Below are 20,164 nucleotides of genomic sequence, written 5' to 3'. Positions count from 1 at the left end.
CGCTGACAATAACGTTTATGCGCCAAATAGCGTTTTCCAACAATTATTATAGATGTCCAGGTACTACATTACCTGATGGCTACACTTCACACATACTGACTTACATGTGTCCTGCATTGCCCTTCTTATCTGATATGTTCTGATAACCTGTCCATGTTACACTTGGTATTGTAAGTATTCATGCTGCTATAAGTGACTATAATAACATCCGATACTAATCATGTGACTATTCTAATATTGAGTTCTCTCACAAGTCACTACTTATTAAAATAATCTGCTTTCTTACTGTAACGTGTGATGTTCTTCTTGCCCTCATCATCATCATTTCATAAATGCTTTTATTCTTGGGAAATTTTTGCAAGCACTCTTGCTAGTAAAGATATTATAGTGGACTGCTGGCTCATACAGGAAAGGCTCACTTCTATTATGTTCCTGATCATGGTAATAGCTGCCCATTTTCTAAACAGTCAAAGGCTGTAAAGGGGTTCTGCAGTACTTGGCGCAAGGTGGAATGCATATTTTGATGGGATGCCAGTCCATCACTGGGCACACTCAAATAAATGCTCACATTCACACCATTTAAAGGTGCCAGTGAACCTAACATGCATGTCTTAGGAATGTGTGAAGAAATCCCACACATACACAACACCAGTCGAGAATCAAGAGTGGCAAAATTTGCGCCCAAAGGTAAATCAGGTTTAGAAAATGAGTAAATGTCATGTTTGTGATGATTATTAAAAATTCAGAGATGAAATTTTTCTACATAAGACACTAAGCCGAGCTAAGGTAAGAGCACCTGTGAAATGACGATTTTCAGATGAGGTTTCATTAATTATTTTCATAACTAACTAGACAGAATGCATTATTTTGTTTTATAGAATTCCAACATGTTAGTAAAACACGACCTCCCCTTCTGAACCCATGCTGACTGTTCAGAATAACTCCTGTCCTTGTCATGTGTTGCTCAATCTTATCCTTAATAATTCCTTCCATTAATTTTCCTGTGATGCTTGTTAAGCTTACTGGCCTATAGTTGCTTGGATCTGCCCTGTCACCCTTTTTATATAATGGGATGATATTTGCCATTTTCCAGTCCTTTGGAATCTCTCCAGTGCACAGTGACTTCCTAAAAATACGTGTCAAGGGTTTATATATGTACTCACTAGCCTCCTTAAGAACACGAGGATAAATATTATCTGGGCCTGGTGATTTGTTTGATTTCATCTTATTTAATCTGAGCAGCACTTCTCCCTCTACAATTTCCAAATCCCTCAGTACCTCCTTAGTAGTTGTGTTTACCTCTGGCAGGTTATCCACTTGCTCACTTGTAAACACCTCAGAAAAATGTAAGTTTAGGGCATCTGCTATTTCATTGTCTGTATCTTTTAATTCCCTTTACTATTCCTGATGAACTTGACCTCCTCCTTAACTGTTCTTTTACTACTAAAATACTGAAAGAATCTCTTGGGGTCTTCTTTCGCCTTATCTGCTATTATATTTGTATGGATTGCAGCACTGACAGACAGACCTTAACCTTCCACCTCCACAACAAAGCATCCTTACCTACAATGCAGCAAATTTAACTTTTTCTTTTTGTTTCCTGAATTTCTGCAATGTGCTTCTTATCTGATACCCTGAAACAATGAACTGAGCAGCAGCAGCTACTTTGCCTTTTAAATGTCATTTAAATTTTTTTCTAAGCAAGATCATTAGAAGTCATTTGTCTGAGAGGCAGAAACCTGAGTCAGCACAGGAATTGTAGCTCAGACCCATTCTTCTTTGTGAGGGCTGCTTGCCATTCATCTTTACCAAAAATCCTCTTCCTGACAAGTGATTGATAATGTGGCCTTCTCATGGAAGCCATTATTAGTAACCGATTCCCTACAATCGTTGACAAACAAACTCATAGAGCAGGGTCCATTCATTCAGCTGCTGCAGGAGGGGGAGTCTGGGAACATTTTGTTTCATTCAAGCTCTGCATGTACCGGTACATGTCATGAAGTGAACTCTTCATTCGGAAGCACGTGTCTAAGAGTGTGAAGGTTCTGTGGAAGCTGAAGAGGCAACATCCACTCTTTAACTCACTTTGTTCAGTTCAGAGTTATAAAGAGATGAAGCCTATTCCAAGGGCAAAAAAAAAAAAAAAACAGAAGAAAGGAACGAATTTACCTTGTAAGGAACACCATTTCATTCTATGGAACACCCTGGGTGACTTAGCTCCTTAACAGAGAGTTGATCAATGCAGCACATGGACACCACATCATTTAATGCAGTTGAGGCTGCATTGAGCAAGACTCAATCACTTCATCGAGCAACCCCCTTGGTCATTTCGACTCGTGGATTCTCACTTCTTTCATCTAGCATTGTTGTGGGCCTGTGGGCATGTACCCAGTATACCCTGATGCTAGATCTGCTCCCTGCTGAAAAGCTTTTCTCATCTTAATCTGAAGGAGCTTGTAGGTGACTGAGGAAGTTACTACATGAACATGAATGCCCTATCATGTTTCTAGAGTTATTTGCACATCGTATGATATTGTACTAAGGGGGTATGATAACAGAGAGATATACTGCTGCCATTAAGTGAGGTCCCTGACTGGCAATGATGTTCAAGTTTGCTAAGGCATGCAGACATTTTACACTGCTTTCAGGGGATTCATCGTGTGCCTAGAAAATAAATGACCCAACCAATAAAGAAAGTCAGGTCAGGTTGAGGAGCATCCACTGGTACAGCGCGTTGCCATATCCACCACATGATGAAACAGCTTGGGTTCCCAGTTGGCAACTCCCCAGGCAGACACACACGGCTCAGTCCCACCCTCCAGAAGTAACTATCTATCTCCCGCAGCCAGGTGTTACATGAGTGTCTCCTTGGCCTGGTCTAGCTGCTGAGGTCCTCAACAGTGAGGATCCTATTAGCTGGATCACCCTCAGGGAAACATGTCACATGGGGTAACACCGTGAGTAACCACTCATTCGACACAAAGTCAAACCAGCGGTACCCAATGATTCTGCAGAGAGACCAAAGGAGTCTAGTCTTCCTCTCAGGTCACTGGATAGCTTCCATGTCTCGCAACCATACAGTAAAACAGGAAGCACCAGGACTCTAAAGACTTGGACCTTCATCCTTTTGCATAAATATTGGGAGCACCACACACCCCTTTCCAGCGACCTCATGACCCCCCATACTCTCCCAATCCGTCTACAGACTTCATAGGAAGAGTCACCAGAGACATGAATGTCGCTGCCGAGGTAAGTAAACCTCTCAGGAAGTTCGACACTCTCTCCGCAGATAGAGAGATGCTACAGGGAATCGTTTTTGGTTGCCAAAAGACCAATCGAATTGAAGGTTCCAGAAAGAACCTTTATTTGTACAGATCTGAAACAGGCTTATAGCCATGACTAGATGGTAACAGATTTATGAATTACCAATGGTTCAGGATGTTAAAAGGACTCTCTCTCTGCACATGAAAACACAGGGTAAGTCCTGGTTTTCTTAATTGTTAGAGTGCTGCTAGGTAGATTACCATACATTAAAGATTTTAGGATTTTCTACACATGGGGAATTTTTTTTAAAGCACACAGAAACAACTTCATATGCAAAAAACCCTTCCCAGAATGAAATGGTGCTTGGTCAAGAAATAGTTCTGTGATGAACCACACAGCCCAGTAAGATCCATTAAGTGCCATTAAAGAACCAGCATTTTTAAGAGTATATCTTGCATTGTTGTCTTCTGGAAGAAGAAGTCCATGGACCCTTGAGGGTTTTTCCCTATCCTGTTCCTTCCATTACAGTAAATTGCCTGGAACCTGGATTTTCTCATAATCCAGTGGTCATGTTCCATAGCTCACTGCAACATTAACATCTTGTTTTTTACTGACAGAACTGAAATGGTAGTCAGTTGGCCATTTCACAGTGATTAATGATTGGTGCATTACCATATGCCTCCATTGAGACACAGAGGTTCACTCCTTGTTCGTTGATCAGTTAGGCTAGGCAGCTTGTGTCAGTTGTTTTCCTCAATGATATGGCAAATTACAGGACTGTATCGTTGAACGTTTTCAACTATTGTGTGTGAAAGCCCCAAAAGGGATGGATCTCCTAATTCAATCATAGTGATGCATCCAGCGGCCACAACTCTATGCTGTTGAAAGCTGAACCATTTTCGTTTGCAAAGGCAGTCAAGGTGGATCAGGCACTACATAATTCCCTATACAGTATTTCTTTTTGTGGAATCTCCATGTGGAATGAAAAGAAAGAAACTTGGGTTGAAATTGTCTGTCACATGATGGTAGGTGTAAAGCAGGAGCTCCTCAACAATAAGAAAATGAAGAGCTGTCTTGTTTATGCTCGCTCTGAATTACACTTATGCGCAATCTGCTGGGACCAGCTCATCAGTCTCAATAAGTATTGTCGACACGTTTCTGACCGAGCAGGAAGTCAGCAGGGATGGGCAGAAGGACCTGATAAAGTGGCCGCTTCATGTACATAAACACAGTACTTTTCTGCTTTAATCTTTTAATGTCAATAGTCATTGTTTCCTTACTTGCAGGCATGACAATCCCCCTTGTAAATGTGATGTCACCAAAAGCTGCCTTAACTCCACTACCCATGTTTCTTACCTATTCTGTTTTCATCTGCTTCATTCAGCAGATCTAAGTGACTGGCGCCGAAACTCTAGCTTCATTTTTTCCTCACTCATATGTTGTATGTTCACTCATGCTTGTTTCCAGCCTGGAATAAGAAATAAGCACTGGCACCTATTGTGGTTGCTGTAGTAGAACACCTGTCATGTGACCTGTCATGAAAATGATTGTCTGCATCTGTGTGTGTTATTGTCACGTGGTACGAGTATATCCGTAATAAACAAATTACCGCTCTAGCAAATTTGTAAAATGGTAATATATTAACACTATGCAAAATTTAGTAATGTTACTACTTGAAAATGTGTCTGAAATCACTTCCAGCTGCCTTTATTGTAATGCGAGTGCTGCACCTTTAAGAAAGACACAGCCATCATGGAGGAGGTGCACTGATTCTATGAATGCGGAGCTGCATCTTTGTGACTAGCTGAAAACCAAATTAGTTTACAAGTAAGATGGAGATGGCTGATAACACTAGTCACCCCAACTTGTTGATAAATCGTGCCGTCAACCTGAGATTCGGCAAATCACAAAGGTGACCCCTAAAACCTGATCCAAGTGTCGTCTCACCAAAGCACCTGAAAGCATCCAATCTTGTCAATCATTTTTCTTTCTCTCATCCTGATGTTTTAATGAAAGTTCAGAACTAGACATGTGAAATGATATTTTCAGTAAAAACACAAAACGTTAACGTATTTCTGTGATTTAACAAGTGGAGCATTTTCACACTGAACTCTTTCCCGAAGATTGTTTGATGAAGAGACTAGTTCATGTCTAATTGTTTATATTTTGTAAAGTGTGATGCAAACACCATACTAGATAGTGTTAATTATTAACCATTAAATGAACAATGATTAATTGTCAGTTCATTTTGTACATTATCATTTTTTTTATTTCAAGTTATCTGTTACTTGTTCTTGGTATCATTTTTGGTATCGGTTCTCAGCTGCCAAACCTGGTATCAAAATGAAGTCTGTGCAAAGTTTAATTAATGCGCATTTCACTAATGATATTCATAAGCCCCCAAATGTATATTGTATGCATTGATTGACTCATATTTCATAAACATGATGACAAATCATGACAGTATTATGGTTCACACTGTCTAGATTGGGGGTTTCAATTTCAGTCCTAGGGTCTGTGCTGGCAGATTTTCTGAACAGAAGCTAAGCCCATTCAGGCCCGGCAATTCTTGGATGGGAGACCATCTAGGAAAGCTTGGATTGCTGCTAGGAGAGGTGTTGGTGAGGCCAGCAGGGGGTGCTTACCCTGTGGTCTGAATGTGGATCCCAATGCCCCAGTGCAGTGATGGAGACACTGTGCTGTAAAAATGGCACTGTCCTTTGGATGACATGTAAAACCGAGGTCCTGACTCTCTGTGGTCATGAAGGATTCCTGGGTATCCTTGGTAAAGAGCAGGGTGTATCTTGAAGTCCAGGCTAAATTGTCCACTACAGCCTAGTCAATCTGCCCCCCTAATCATCCCCTGTCTGTAATTGGCTATCTCTCTCACCCCTTCACCACTTAACAGCTAATGTGTGGTGAGCGTAATTGAGCAAAAATGGCTGTTTTCGCATCTTGCAGGTGGATGTTACACATTAGGGGTGGATGAGGTGGCTTCCCACACACAGTTTGAGAATTGGGAAAAGTGCTATATAAAAGTAAAGAATTATTATCATTATCCCAAAAATGTTTTCTTTTAGATGGACTCCTCCAAGTGAGACATCAATTCCTTGTTTTCTTGTGTTGCTACAGAAGTTACAACCTGGTTATGCTAAATGTGAAGAAATGGAAGAAGTGAGCATGTACACGTGTGACAGAGCTGCCTGCATTGTACTGTCATGGAGTGGGCTTACGTTTATGAGAATGGGCACTAAAGTGTTTTATCCCCTCGGGGTTGCTGTAGTTAAGATGAGATCTGCTCTTCTGTTTCTGGTTTTTTGAATAAGCACATATGAAGGAGATTCGTAGGTATTGTCATCTTTGAAATTACTTTAAATAACGTCAGAACTGTTGTCCACACCATCCTGCTCGGCTTCTTTATGTTAGTAACGAGCAATGTCTCTGTAAGCCCACGGAAGCTTGTTAACACGTGTGTAAGATAAAGGGGGAGTCATTATTTTTAGCTTGTTGGTTAATATTCTGCCCTTTGTTAATGGTCAGGTTGTTTAAGCTATCGTGTCTTAATAAATACGCAAGTAGATGACACTGAAGCAGCAGCTGCTCTTTAGCATTCAGGTTCATTTGAGAGAGTGTATGTGTGCTCATTAATTATTAGTTAATTTTACATTGTATTTTTAAAAAGTTATTTGCTTTGGCATCATTTTGGTTTTGGATCTGACATCAAACTTTTGGTATTGATCCAACACTAGTGTGCATTGGAGCAAATTCAAATCACACCGAATGACAGTCGAGTGGTGTTATAAAATTAAATAACATGATCACATGAATGGAAAAAAAGCAATTCCTACTTAATATATGGCAAAAAGGAAATTTACAGATATCAGTTATGAGAAGGCACAAAGCTGATTTTGCCTAAATCCTTTACGCTGGTAGCCATTTGATTACAGCAGCAATATGTGGCAAGATGTTAGGGAGGGAGTGGTTTGGACCAAGGTGCCTCATTTTTATTCTATTGTGAACATTTTGGAGCTGTATACAAATTTTTTGTTTTCTTGTTTCCCTTTCATTACACAAGGAAATCCAAAGCTTGATTATAGCAGAATTACAGCTGCCATCTTTGGACTTCATCCTATATAGACACCGTTATCTATGATTTAGAAAATGGCCCCTTGCTGGCACTGCATCCCAGAGTCAATCACTTTAGGGGTCCCTCAACTGAAGGTGTTCAGGTCGTGTAAGTGAGAACAAAGTTACTTTTACAACCCAGAATCCTCTGCATTCTTTCCAGAGAGTGTTTTATGTCATAAGACTAGGTGGAGTGTAAGAGTGTGCAGAACTCTGCTGGTTTGCGTCGCCCGTCTATTACAATATGCAGTGGAAGATGACCGTGCACTTGTGGAAGACCTTACGTGTAATTTCATATAATGAAGGGATGGCATGAACTTGCACTTTTGAATGTGTCTGCCTGTGTGTTTGCTGTTATTGAGTCTATCCACCTCTGAGTTGCTGTTATTGAGTCAGGTGCCTCTGTTTTATCCCGTCACTTCACCTTAATAAAATGAAAAATAAACTTTCATTCTGTAATCTAGGAGGCCTCTTGCTTTTGAGAAGAACACAACTGTGCAAACGTCACCCTGCACCTTGTGACCTCTCACTTCTGGAGAGATTTAGCTGTCTGATGACAGGGAACTTCCATTCCCTCCAATATACTACTTCAGCTCCTGTATTTGGAGTATATAAAGTGTTACTGCAAACGGGATATCATTTTCTCCAAAAAACATCAAACATGCAAATTACACCAAACTTATTTAACAAAACACCAAGGAGTAAAAATCAATATACGTCACAAGAAACAGCTAGAAAGCTAGTCAGTGTGGCTTTGAAAAAAGGCCGGTCTGACAATGAAGAACAAATCATACTTTTACCGCACTCTTTTATCATCTGTGTGTCCGATAACATAATATGATTTTCAGAGCAATCTGATAAATTGAGTTTCTGCCTTCATTTTTCTATTCCAATGCTATAAAAAACAAAGTATTATTTGTTTTATTTTATTGCGAGAGAAATGATTCAAGCACATTGGACTTCATGGGAATGAAAGCGACAAGTTCAGTTCAATAAGACTTTATAAAGTAAAACATTGATGTATGTGGAAGCAGCTCTAAATCATGTCAGCTGTCCAATTATCTGGATCAATTCTCGAGCCGCTGAGGGGATGCAATTCTTGGCTCCCACCTGGGGACACCAGGAGAAGGTAATAAATGAGGGCACAGACATGCTCAGAGGGGCCTAGGCGACCTTGCGCAATCCATCATCTGCCTCTAATCTCTATGTTCCGCCAGATCTTTATTCACAGGAGACACGCACCTGTCCTCTCCGCTGGCGGCTCCGTCTGTGCCACAGTGCTGATGAGTCGGACATCTGGGAAGAGGACCACTCCCTGGGCACTTTCAAAGTCTGCAGACGGCCAGATGAAATGGTCAGTTCCTGCAATCGTTATCCTTGGCTCACTGGGCTGAAGAACCATCACAAAGGCGTCCACGTCCGGGATGCTGATGCACGTGTCTTCACCAAAGCACCTGCCAAGTTAAGAAGTGCAAGTTACAAACAAGCAGCAAAAGGCACAAGCCCCATGGGGGTTGCTGGAGAAACACTCTGCGAGATCTTGGTCACTTCCATTCATTCCTTCTGCTTTTCGCTATACTGTTTCAAGAGAGCTGGAGCCTGGTAGCATGGGGCACCACCAGGGCAGCAACTTTGAACTGCAGGCACACATACACACACACCAACACTCATACTGGGCCAAGTCAGAACCAACAGTTAAGGTATTCATTATTTTTCCAGCGAAAACTCACATGGAGTTGGACTGCAAGGCCAAGGCTGGTTATTAAATCCAAGTTCCAAGGTCTGTAAGGTCCTGATAGCCTCACCTTTCCCCGCACCCCACTCATATTAAACACTATAAATATATCCAAATTACTGTACCAGGAATACAACAACCAATAGTGCAGTCAACCACGCTGTGCTGATTGGTCCAAATGCTAACCGCATACAGGTGAGGTGGCATGTGGTGTTTAGGGTGCAAACCTTTGCAAGTTACAAATTGTACATCAAGTTCTTCCAGCAGGGGGCACACCAGCACATGTACAGGATGTGATTAGTGAGATGACTGCTGAAGAGCAGCTCAGCAGGAGTAAGTGTCAGGGATGTGGAGAAGTAATGCTGTCAGAATGGGAAAATGTAAAGGAGAACTGAAATCTCCATATTTTGAAAAGAGAATATTGTATAGTTAACAATAAAATATTAATCAATAAATAATCATGAAGGTATTTTCTGGAATACAAACTGAATCTGGCCCTTGCTCCTTCACATACTGACCTGGCACAGGGGACAGAGGACCTGCCAGTTCCTCCTTTACTTTGGTGCTTGGCACTCTTTGAAAATGAAATCTCTCACAATCATCACTTTATAGATCCATCCATCTATTATCCAACCCGCTATATCCTAACTACAGGGTTACGGAGGTCTGCTGGAGCCAATCCCAGCCAACGCAGGGCGCAAGACAGGAAACAAACCCCGGACAGGGCGCCAGTCCACCGCAGCACTTTATAGATACTTATTTCTAATATTAATAAGGAAATTTAGTCTCGGATGGAAGCCAATACTACAGTTTTTTGTTTGGGTTGTTTTCTTTTAAATAGTTGGAAATTCTGAGCAGTGCAGAAAGGCTCCCGAGTGCCTCAAGTACCAAAGAAGCTAATTGTTGTAATCTTGCCAATTCCAAATCTCAAATAAAAAAGGTGAATACCTTAAAAACAAGTGGTAGACATGTACTGCCTCACAAGTCTGAATAAAAAGATCAGGCATCATCTCCACAGGCACCCTAGTCCCAAAATCTAACTGCACGTTGGCAGCCTACGCAGGTTCAAAAAGGCTGTAAAAGGCTAATAAAACCAAGGATAACGAGGCTAAAATTGGTACTTTGGTACAATTAGGCCACTAAGATAGTCGACTAACACTGGCACTGTATGTACGTTTAGCTCCACTGCTACGAGGGTTCAGCTGTGTCCACTACACCTTAGGCATCAAAGTTCTTTTTTATTGGTTATTGCCATTAGGCCTTGCTTCTCAAATGTTCAAAGAAAAAACTTAATATTTTCAGATCTTAAAAGGGTACTTCAGTAATGTCAAGGTGACTAAGGTTAGAGAAGTGAATACCTTCCTGTAGTATTTCAAAATTATATTAGTTTGTGCGTCAGCTTTATTGACTATAAAAAAGCTAAACGATCTTAGAAATACAATTCTTGTACATCTGCTAGCCCTGCTCCAGATCTCTGCTCTGCTCCTTTGATTTACTACGACTGCCGTTCTCCACTCTCGCATGTCTCGTTTTCAGTTTTGTGCACTTTTACGGCATACCTTTAAGACTTTCTTGTGGTTCCAAACAGTGAAAGGTCACTTGTGCTGAACAGATTTAGTCACCGATGCGGAAGGGCCGACCTTTAGGGCTGCGGCTGCTGCTGAAGCCTTGAAAACTGTCCAAGTTAATTAGGGAAACTATAAAAGTCTGTTTAGACGGGTATTGTCGGCTTGCATTACTTTCCGCAGTATCACTGCGCCTATTAAGGGGCAGCCCTTTTAAGTAGCACGCTTGGTGTTATTATTTTACTTATTTATTTTGACATCTTTGCATGCATTACTCTGAACTTTTTTTCTTTGGCTGCAGGTTTGTTCTTAAAAAAAGTGATCATCTTAAGCTTATGGACTATGTGCTGTACTCATCTCAACTTTAGTATAGTTTGTTGTTCAAACTATTATTTTTTTCCTTTTTTTCAAAGCCAACAAACACTATAGATTTATAGGAACAAAAAAGTTTGTAGTGGTTTCATTGATTCTAAGATTCACACTGTCCGCAGATGATGATTTGTTTATTTTATTGTGGGGGATCCCAGGAACACACCCTGCATTGACCCAGCACACAGAGACACTGTTAGGAAAACAATAAATAGATAAATAACAGAATCAAATAATAAACAAAGAACACACAATATAAGTGAAACCAGATATACAAAGGCTCTCCCCAGCTCCCAGGTGGTGATAATAAATTACAACACTAACAGCAAACAATAAACTCTAAAGACAATGTCCAACACAGTCCAGTATAGCAGGGGCAGTTGATGATGGATGCATCAATTAAAAACCCTGGGAACAGCTTTCTGAAGGCAACGTAAAGTTTTGTCCTACCAGGTTTCTAATGCAGCATGGGGTTTGAAATGATTGAGTGTGCTCCCTCCGACGAAGACGTATCCAATCAGAACAAAGTGACACGGACAGACAGGCACAGGACAGCACATCCATCCAGACAGCAACTGTAATCCAAGGCGGTCACATCGTAATCCAATTGTATGTATGAGGCGTATTAACAAACAGTCAGATGATCGAGATCCTCCCAGCGTCTTTTAGGTTCCTTTTTAAAGGGCCCACCTAATCAATCTTCTTCCCAGCAGCCCCTGAGCCCTCTGAAGCTTTCCAATAGCGTTATACCGCCAGGGCCTCTGGGAGACGTAGGACATTTTAAGTAGCGCTGCCGTAAGTCTTTCCAGTATTTGTCAGAGCTAACTGTATTTATTCAGGAATGCCGTTCTGAGAGGTGTCCAAGTTTGTCGATTCCACTTTTCAGTTTAGGCCTGGTCAGGTGACATTAACATTCAGCATCGGCACTGAAATTAAACAGTAGCTGAAAGGAAACAGTGTATAGTTTCGATCTGGATACCTTCTCTGAGACTTGCCTTTTAAGGCAGGAATTCTTCCATTTCTAATTGTACCAGTAAATGTTGTACATTTGCTCACACTAAACACTCCTTGAAGATTTGGTAAAGTGTTTCATAATACTATTTAGACTGGAAACCTTTATAATAAATGTATACTATGTTGTAAAACAAAACACTTATTTATAACTCTGTGTAATATAATACACGCGCACTGACCCACTGCCCTGGTGACGTGTCTTTGATGATAATCTGCTTTGGCTGGAGAATGGATGTGATGAGAAGGAAGGTAGTCAGGTATTGACCGTCAGTAGAGTGTCCTGTAAAGTAAAAATCTTGTATGCCACACAGAGAACACATACAACTTAGGACTGCTTGAACTCTATATAGACACCTTCCGCCTGGCCTTCCATCTGCTGTACTCCTGGTTTGAATGGGAGTTAGGTAGGGGTGGTGATTTAAAATACAGATCTCACATGTCTGAGGATATTTACACATTAAAAGAAAGTCTGGTTGTATGGATTTCACCAATACATTCCTAGGACCTCAACACCTTTTAGAAGAAATGCAGGGGTTTTAGTATATTAATGATTCCAATGATTTCCTTCTGTGTCTTCTCTGTAACTTTCCCAATTCACTAACCCCCTGTTCTAATCCAGTGGCCAGTAATATATACGCTTTTGTGCAATTCAGGTGCTGATCCATTCAGTCTGTTTGGCCTTATGACCTCCTCCCTGCAACCCCTCTGTCCACAGGATTGATTTTCAAGAATGCTTCCTCCAGAAACCTCGGCCTTCTAAAGATTTCAGTTCCGTTCGTACATCACCTTTTTCCTTAGCCTTGGCGTCTTGTTTTGGATTCAAACTTCTGCTTCTCCAAGGGAAATGTCATCGGCATATTTTTATAGGAATGTCCAAACAGTGATGAGGGTTAACTTTTAAATGCCAGTTTATCATGGTGGCACAGTGGTAGTGCTGCTGCCTCGCAGTTAGGAGACCGGGTTCGCTTCCTGGGTCCTCCCTGCGTGGAGTTTGCATGTTCTCCCCTGTCTGTGTGGGTTTCCTCCGGGCGCTCTGGTTTCCTCCCACAATCCAAAGACATGCAGGTTAGGTGGATTGGCGATTCTAAATTGGCCCTAGTGTGTGCTTGGTGTTTGGGTGTGTTTGTGTGTGTCCTGTGGTGGGTTGGCAGCCTGCCCGGGATTGGTTCCTGCCTTGTGCCCTGTGTTGGCTGGGATTGGCTCCAGCAGACCCCCGTGACCCTGTTTTCAGATTCAGCAGGTTGGAAAATGGATGGATGCCAGTTTATGCTGCAGTTAATCCAGGGATGGGTGGCCCGTTATTCCTGCCACAACTCTTCTTCTTAATCTCCTCATCCCCTGGACTACTATTTTAGGTGTGACTAGGCATCACTGGCCTATACTGTTTTTATTTGAGCTATTCAGGGCTGTTATAACGGTGGGTGGATATTTGGTGACTGGGCACCACATTTAGGTTGGGACCCCTTCTTATTTTTGTGCCTTCTTTTCAGTTTTCCTTTGTTCACTGTTTGGGCTTTATTTCTGTGAATCCTGAATCATTTCTTGCCAATCTTCATTAAAAATTCAGTCAGTCATGAATCAGTACAGTGATTTTATACATAAACCTAAAGTACAACGGCACAGGACAAGCCTGTATTTATTTTCCTGCCTTGCTTTATGTTGTCAAACGGCACCATTCATTAATGCAGTGCCTTTGAAAAGACGTTGCTTAGACAGTCTTCAGTGTCCGTGAGATCTTGGATAAGGCAGCTTTTCTGAATTTTGCTCAGTATCATTTTCATGCTGTCTTTAGATTCTATAGTAATGCTTTGTGTTTCTAAACCTAAAATGTGCAGAAATATGGAAGAAAAAAGGAAATTTCCAGTCAAATGTAAAACCTCAGTCAAATTTTCTGCCATATTATCTGAAGGTACTTGCACATTTAGAATCCTGTAAGTTTTTATGAAGCGCCTTTTCACAGTGTGTACTTGACTCACACCAATTCTGATTAGTAACGAGAAGGTATCTAATAGATTGTGCGTCAGATTCACTACACACACTCATTCCAGCGGCCACGTTGTTAGACTTGAGGAAGCATGATCTAAGTGTGATAATAGGTCTGTGGCTAAGCGCTATTTAAAATAAATTATCACAAGTACAAATGGGTGCATGTGCACGTGTGAACTTGGCTGTGCTTCTCCGAGTTTGATTGGAGTGCTTGGCTGATCACACACTCACGTGCAAATGCGAGCTTTGTTCATACCTTAGAGCAGATGGAGGACAACCCCTGCACCCAGTCGAGACTATAAAGGGAGCCTGCATGGCAGCGAGGAGAGACAATTGGTTAAAAAGAAAAAAGGTTCAGAGGATTGCTAGAGAGGTGAATGGGTGGGAGTAAACCAGACTGCAACTGTAACCTCAGCACGCAAGGGAGGAGACACACCAACTCAAGAGAATGGCGCTCTGTGGGGTGTCCCTGATGATAGGTGTAATAGCAGGGCCAGAGAATGAACCACCCAGGCGTCCAGGTAGTGTCACGCTGGTGTATGGGATGATGGAGGGCTGGCTGTGTGGGATAATGGAGGATGCTGGCTGAGGCAGGTGGGGAGGTGGTCATACCAGTTGGCGTCTCCGCCAGTTGGAAGACATGCTGCGGTGAGCTGGAGAGACGTGTGGTGAAGGACACGCTGGGCTGGCTGAGGAAAATCTTACAGCCGATATGGTTTGATCTGGAATCGAGTGACTGTTTAATCTCGATTTTAGAATTATTGTTTTTATCCTCCATAGGTTACTCTGGATTTTACAGATTATTTATTGATGCACAACTTGTTTATTTGTTGGTTTTAAAATAAAAACACTTAACCACTTTGCCCCAACCACTTGCTGACTGTCCCCTGTGACGGCTCTGTGGTCAAGGGGCAACCAGGGAGAGTGGAGCTGACCCAGACCATCACACTAGGCAGAAGTCTGCACAAAGACCCTCACACTGGGGAAGTTTAGTGTTCCTCCTTGACCAGGCCACATGACCTCTTTGGAGTGTATGGAGGTTAATGTTCGGGCTAAACTGCCCACCGCGGCCTGTTCATTCTGGCACCCTAATCATCCCCTGTCTCTCGTTGGCTAACTATCTCTCAACCCCTCACCACCTAAGAGCTAACGTGTAGTGAGCATACTTGCACAAAATGGCTGCCGTTGCATCATCCAGGTGAGTGCTACACATTAGTGGTGGTTGAAGTGGCTCCCCACACACTGTGTAAAGCACTTTGAGGACCTTGAAAAGCGCTCTATAAATGTGATAGTTTAGTCCACAATGGGAGCACATAAACTCCAAGATTAGTATAAACTAGCACTCTGCTATTGACTCTTTAAGGTCTTATTTTTCAGATTCATTTTTTCTCCTTTAATATTTATCGAAACAGAGCCCAGCACATGAAGCTTTCATTTTATACCCAATGTATACTCTACTAGTTTGCTGTAATTTGGAGTTATTTGTTTGTTTCAATTAGCAGAAGGTGACCTCCATGTTAAGACTTGTGCTTTGACACAATTGGTCAGGTCCTCATCCCTTTGAGGTCCTCTCAAATAAGCATTAATTGTCCATTATCTAATAAGCCACCTAGCTGTGTATTTATTTTATTCTGTGATCAAATAGCTAGCACAAATGATCTGGCATTAGCTGTTTGAATCAAAGAAACAGCTACCAGCAGCCATCTCATTTGTTTTGGGTTTTTTTTTTCCCTTGTAGCAAACCTGAGAAACTGCAAATGGCATTTGCAGGTCAAAATGTCAGGTGTTGTCCCTCAGCTACACGTGGAACCTTCATAAAACATAATGTTATGCAAGAGAGTAAATCATTCTAATTAAATAAAAAAAGGCAGATTCTAAAACCCCAATTGGAGGTGGAGGTCAGTGAGAGCCACTAAGCCGTACTTTTCCTTGTGCTGCTGGGCTTTACAGTTGCTGGCTACATGTTACAAAGATGAGGCAGAAAGCAATTAATAGATACAAACCTTAGCCGTCGAAATGTGTTTCACGGAGAAAAGATGATTTGACTATTAGGTTTAAGTTGAGCAAATAATTGTTTTATTGAAAAAAAAAAGTGACTGCAACGAAAGGAGAAGCTAATTAATACGCTGCGAGTTGCCCTGCTTCGTTTCAGTCTCAAAGTATAAAACGTTTTACGTTTACCATTCAAGTAATAAGGAAACCAGACCCTGGCAGAAAGATTACTTTTATAGCAATCCCTAATGTGGATCAATTTGAATATGTATGTCTCCCTGTGGCATTACATATTAACAAGCTGGCAAGGTCCGCTTGATGTGGATTTAAAATAGCAATCTGTGGCAAGCAAAACAGTTAATCAGTTACACTGCTTTGCTCCATCCAAATTGGGCCACTTTCGCCAATTGTCTTATAAATGTGCAATGCCTAAGGGAGGCATAAATATTCAAATTGATCAACATTAGGGCAAAACCATTCCACTGGGCCAGTGCGCTTTTGTATGTCTATAATAGTTCCCAGGACGACATATTGAACACTTCTAGTACCTCTCAGGAGGATATAAGTTGAAGCACATGAATTTTAAAGAAAGCTTAGCCACCATACTCCACATGCATTTGTTGTGCTATTTTTGTATGAAAATAGAAATAATGCATGATAAAATGAGCCATGTACGTAGAGATCTAAATATATTCGAGCAACAGTGCATTATCTCTGTATCCCTCTGCCCAAATGCGATGTGCATTCAGGTGTTACCAGGAAGCACCCTGCAGTATAGGCGTGATATCAGAAAAGGCCCAGCAAACCTGTGAGAGTAGTGTGCTGCCCTGTGCCCCCTGAAAGCAAACAGGCCCTGTCGGGTATGGTGTGAGCTGACACAGAAGACTCAAGTAGGTGAATGAACTGAGTCTCCTGTACTGGCCTGGTAGACAGAGGATCACACCTGTGGTGTAGGCCTTCTGAAAACTCTCAGCAAATGTCTTTACACAGCCACATGGACATTTGTTTAGCTAACACTTTCATCAAAATGAACTGCTGGATATATACTTACATATTTCTGCCAACAGAACTTTGGTAGGATGTGTGGATAACTGTGACTTGCAGCCTGCTCGTAATAACAGTTAGTAGGCCAGTCAGTCAACTTCTAATCCGCTTACTAGTGTGGTGGGTGCTGAGGTGTTGCCTGTTGCATGGCTCCGCATGGATCCTAATAGTTTGTTGTAGGGTTGGTGAGGCAATGTGGCATATTAATGCAGACCCCCAACCTCCCTCCCACTCACTTAGTCCTGAACAGGGTCACCGGGGGGATGGTGCTGAAGCCTATCCCACCTGGCATAAGATGCAAGGCAGGAACAAACCCTTTACTGGGCGTCAATCAATCACAGGGCAAACATACACACACAACTTTAGTACTGCCAATCCACCTGACCTGCACACATTGGCATTTTGTGAGGAAACCCACGCTGACTTGGGCAGAACATGCAAGCTCGACTCAGCATGTGAAAGCAGGTCTCTGTACTGCGAGCCAGCAGTGCTCCCACTGCGCCACCATGCTACCCCACTTAGTAGGCTTTAGGAAACCATCATTTTAGGGAATTAACTTAGCTTGTCAGTGGAGGGCGTCCCACAGACCATCAGTCGTACTGTTGTCCATTCAAAGTAAAGTCTCAATCAGAGGTCAACACCAGCCTTTAGATGAAGCCCTTGCTTATTTACAGCTACTTGCCTTGTGTTTTTTTTTTGTTTTACATTTTCATTGCTATGCCAGTTCAGAAAATAACCAGTAAGTCTTTAATCAGACATTAGGACTTGAGTACATTACCTCAGCTATTAGCATACAGGAACATACTTGTTGTCTGCATTAATTGTACTGCTTCATTTAATTCACTTTCTCATTAAGAAATGCGTTTTGCATTTTTAAATTGCCAATTAACAATGAGTAGACACAGGTGTAAATAACAGAGAGCAGCAGTAGCGGCGGTGGCAGCAGCAGCATAGTCAATGAAATTTCTAATTGCCTGCACTGACATGAAAGAGCCGCTTTAACTACTGAGACAGCAAAATCTTAACAAGCAAGTTCAGGACAAAGAATGAGCTCCTTTGTATGAATCTGACACATTTTATAATTTCTCAGAAAATGAAAAAATGAGCTGCGGGGTATTTTAGAACTGACAGACTAAATGAAATCGGCAAAACAATAGGTCTAATTAAACAAAGTACCGCAACTGAGAAATACTGAAATAATCTACCATTATACAAGGTCTGTTGTGAAATTAATAAGACTCATATTAAAAAACAATACTGTAAATATTATTACATGCTATTACATATTGGTGCCTCAGTCTTGGAAGCATTTTTGGAAATTGCCTTCTGTGAAGTCTGTCAGTACATCAGCAGCAGTGCATTCTCATTCATGATCTCACTAATTTCATGACAAACCTCATATAAAATCAGATTTTCATTTATTAAGATCTTTGTTCATCTCTAAAATATTCTGTATATACAACATAGAAAGAGAGAGAGAGAGACAGAAAGAAAGAGAGAGAAAGAGAGATTTCTTTTAAGGAGCATCAGATATTGTACAACTTTACTGCACATTAGTATTTGATCAGAGTTAGCTGTCATCTGTTCCATGCATGTATTCAGTAGACAGATGTATTGATAGGAAAGGAGTTGTATATGATAGATAGATAGATAGATAGATAGATAGATAGATAAAGAGACTATAGTATATGATAGATAGATAGATAGATAGATAGATAGATAGATAGATAGATAGATAGATAGATAGATAGATAGATAGATAGATAGATAGATAGATAGATAAAGAGACTATAGTATATGACAGATAGATAGATAGATAGATAGATAGATAGATAGATAGATAGATAGATAGATAGATATTTTATTTATTTTTAAAACCAAACTTTATTGAATAAACACAGGAATAAATACACAAAAAAACACAGTAAACTCAAAAACTTAAGTCTTACAAAAAAACACGTACACACATTCCTAATGATGATTATTCACTTTTAAACCATTACATATTCATATTGTTCTTGGAATATATATTTATTTAATCCCTCCCATTGTTTCCACCCTCCAATCCCACTTATTCTTAATTTATCACCCAATTTATAAAGGAGTAAAACACCAAACTCAGAGCACAAATTGCAAATTATCTTCATCACATACACAAAGCACATTATTCACACACCACATTTCCTTAAACTTTGCTAAATTATTTGTGGACTTATAAAAATTAAAATCCACTAATATCCTACTTTCACATACTTTTCTAAAAAGACAACAACATTTTCATTTCCTCTCCCAGTAATCTTGTTTTTACGGGTCTTCCATATTGACAGTTTTGCTTGCCCGATAATAAAATTAATTAAGTTCATATTTTCTCTGGTGTGTTTAGTAATTTTAACCCCAAACACAAACACCGTGCCATTATACGGGACCCCCAGCCCTTCTACTATTCTTTCAATTTTACTAAAAAAGGTCTGGAGCCTCTCACAATACATAAAAGCATGAAAGACACTTTCCCTCAGACCACAAAAAGGGCAGCAATCTGAGACCCCCGGACATATAATCGATAAGAAGGAGTTCACCGCTAGTATCCCATGTACCAACCTCCACTGCAGGTCTCCCACCCTACTGGCCAATGGCGGCTTGTACAACGACCTCCATGCAGGGTTCAGTCCTAGAGGGGCTCCAAGCTTGTCTCTCCAAGGTGTGTCGTGTCTTGTGTCCTCAGCTGCTCCAGGTTGTTCACCTTCACACAAATCCTGTACAGCTGTTTCCCCGGCACTGTAGGTAGAGATAACGCCTCTAGAGAACTTAAGGCTAAAACATTAGTCTCACCATCCCTCAGTTCAACAGCCGGAGACACAGTAAGTGTTGGAAAAGGCGTTTCAATTGGCTTCAGTTGTGATAAGAAAATTCCGTGCAGGAGTGTCATGGATTCCCTGTCCATTGATGATTGTACCTGCCACAGAAACTTCTCCATTAAGCGGACTGAGTGCACTCCTGTCTCCACTGCTACCACTTGTGCACTTTTCCAAGTGTAATTTTCCCAGTCAATTATGTCCTTTATCGTGGTTAT

General features: G+C 41.2%; 1 protein-coding gene across 1 annotated transcript in view; it reads right to left on the bottom strand.

Moving 5' to 3' along the window:
* LOC120530941 (calsyntenin-2-like) overlaps window positions 1-20,164 on the bottom strand; it is a 662,732-nt gene that overhangs the window by 39,122 nt on the left and 603,446 nt on the right. Inside the window, exon 12 of the mRNA XM_039755786.1 lies at window positions 8,632-8,843. Within this exon, the coding sequence (XP_039611720.1) occupies window positions 8,632-8,843 (212 nt within the window). The remainder of the gene's footprint in view (window positions 1-8,631; window positions 8,844-20,164) is intronic.

This window comes from Polypterus senegalus, chromosome 1 (assembly GCF_016835505.1).
Source record: "Polypterus senegalus isolate Bchr_013 chromosome 1, ASM1683550v1, whole genome shotgun sequence".
NCBI classification, from domain to species: Eukaryota; Metazoa; Chordata; class Cladistia; order Polypteriformes; family Polypteridae; genus Polypterus; species Polypterus senegalus.
The sequence above is the reverse complement of the archived record's forward strand: the minus strand, read 5'-3'. Positions and strand labels throughout refer to the sequence as shown.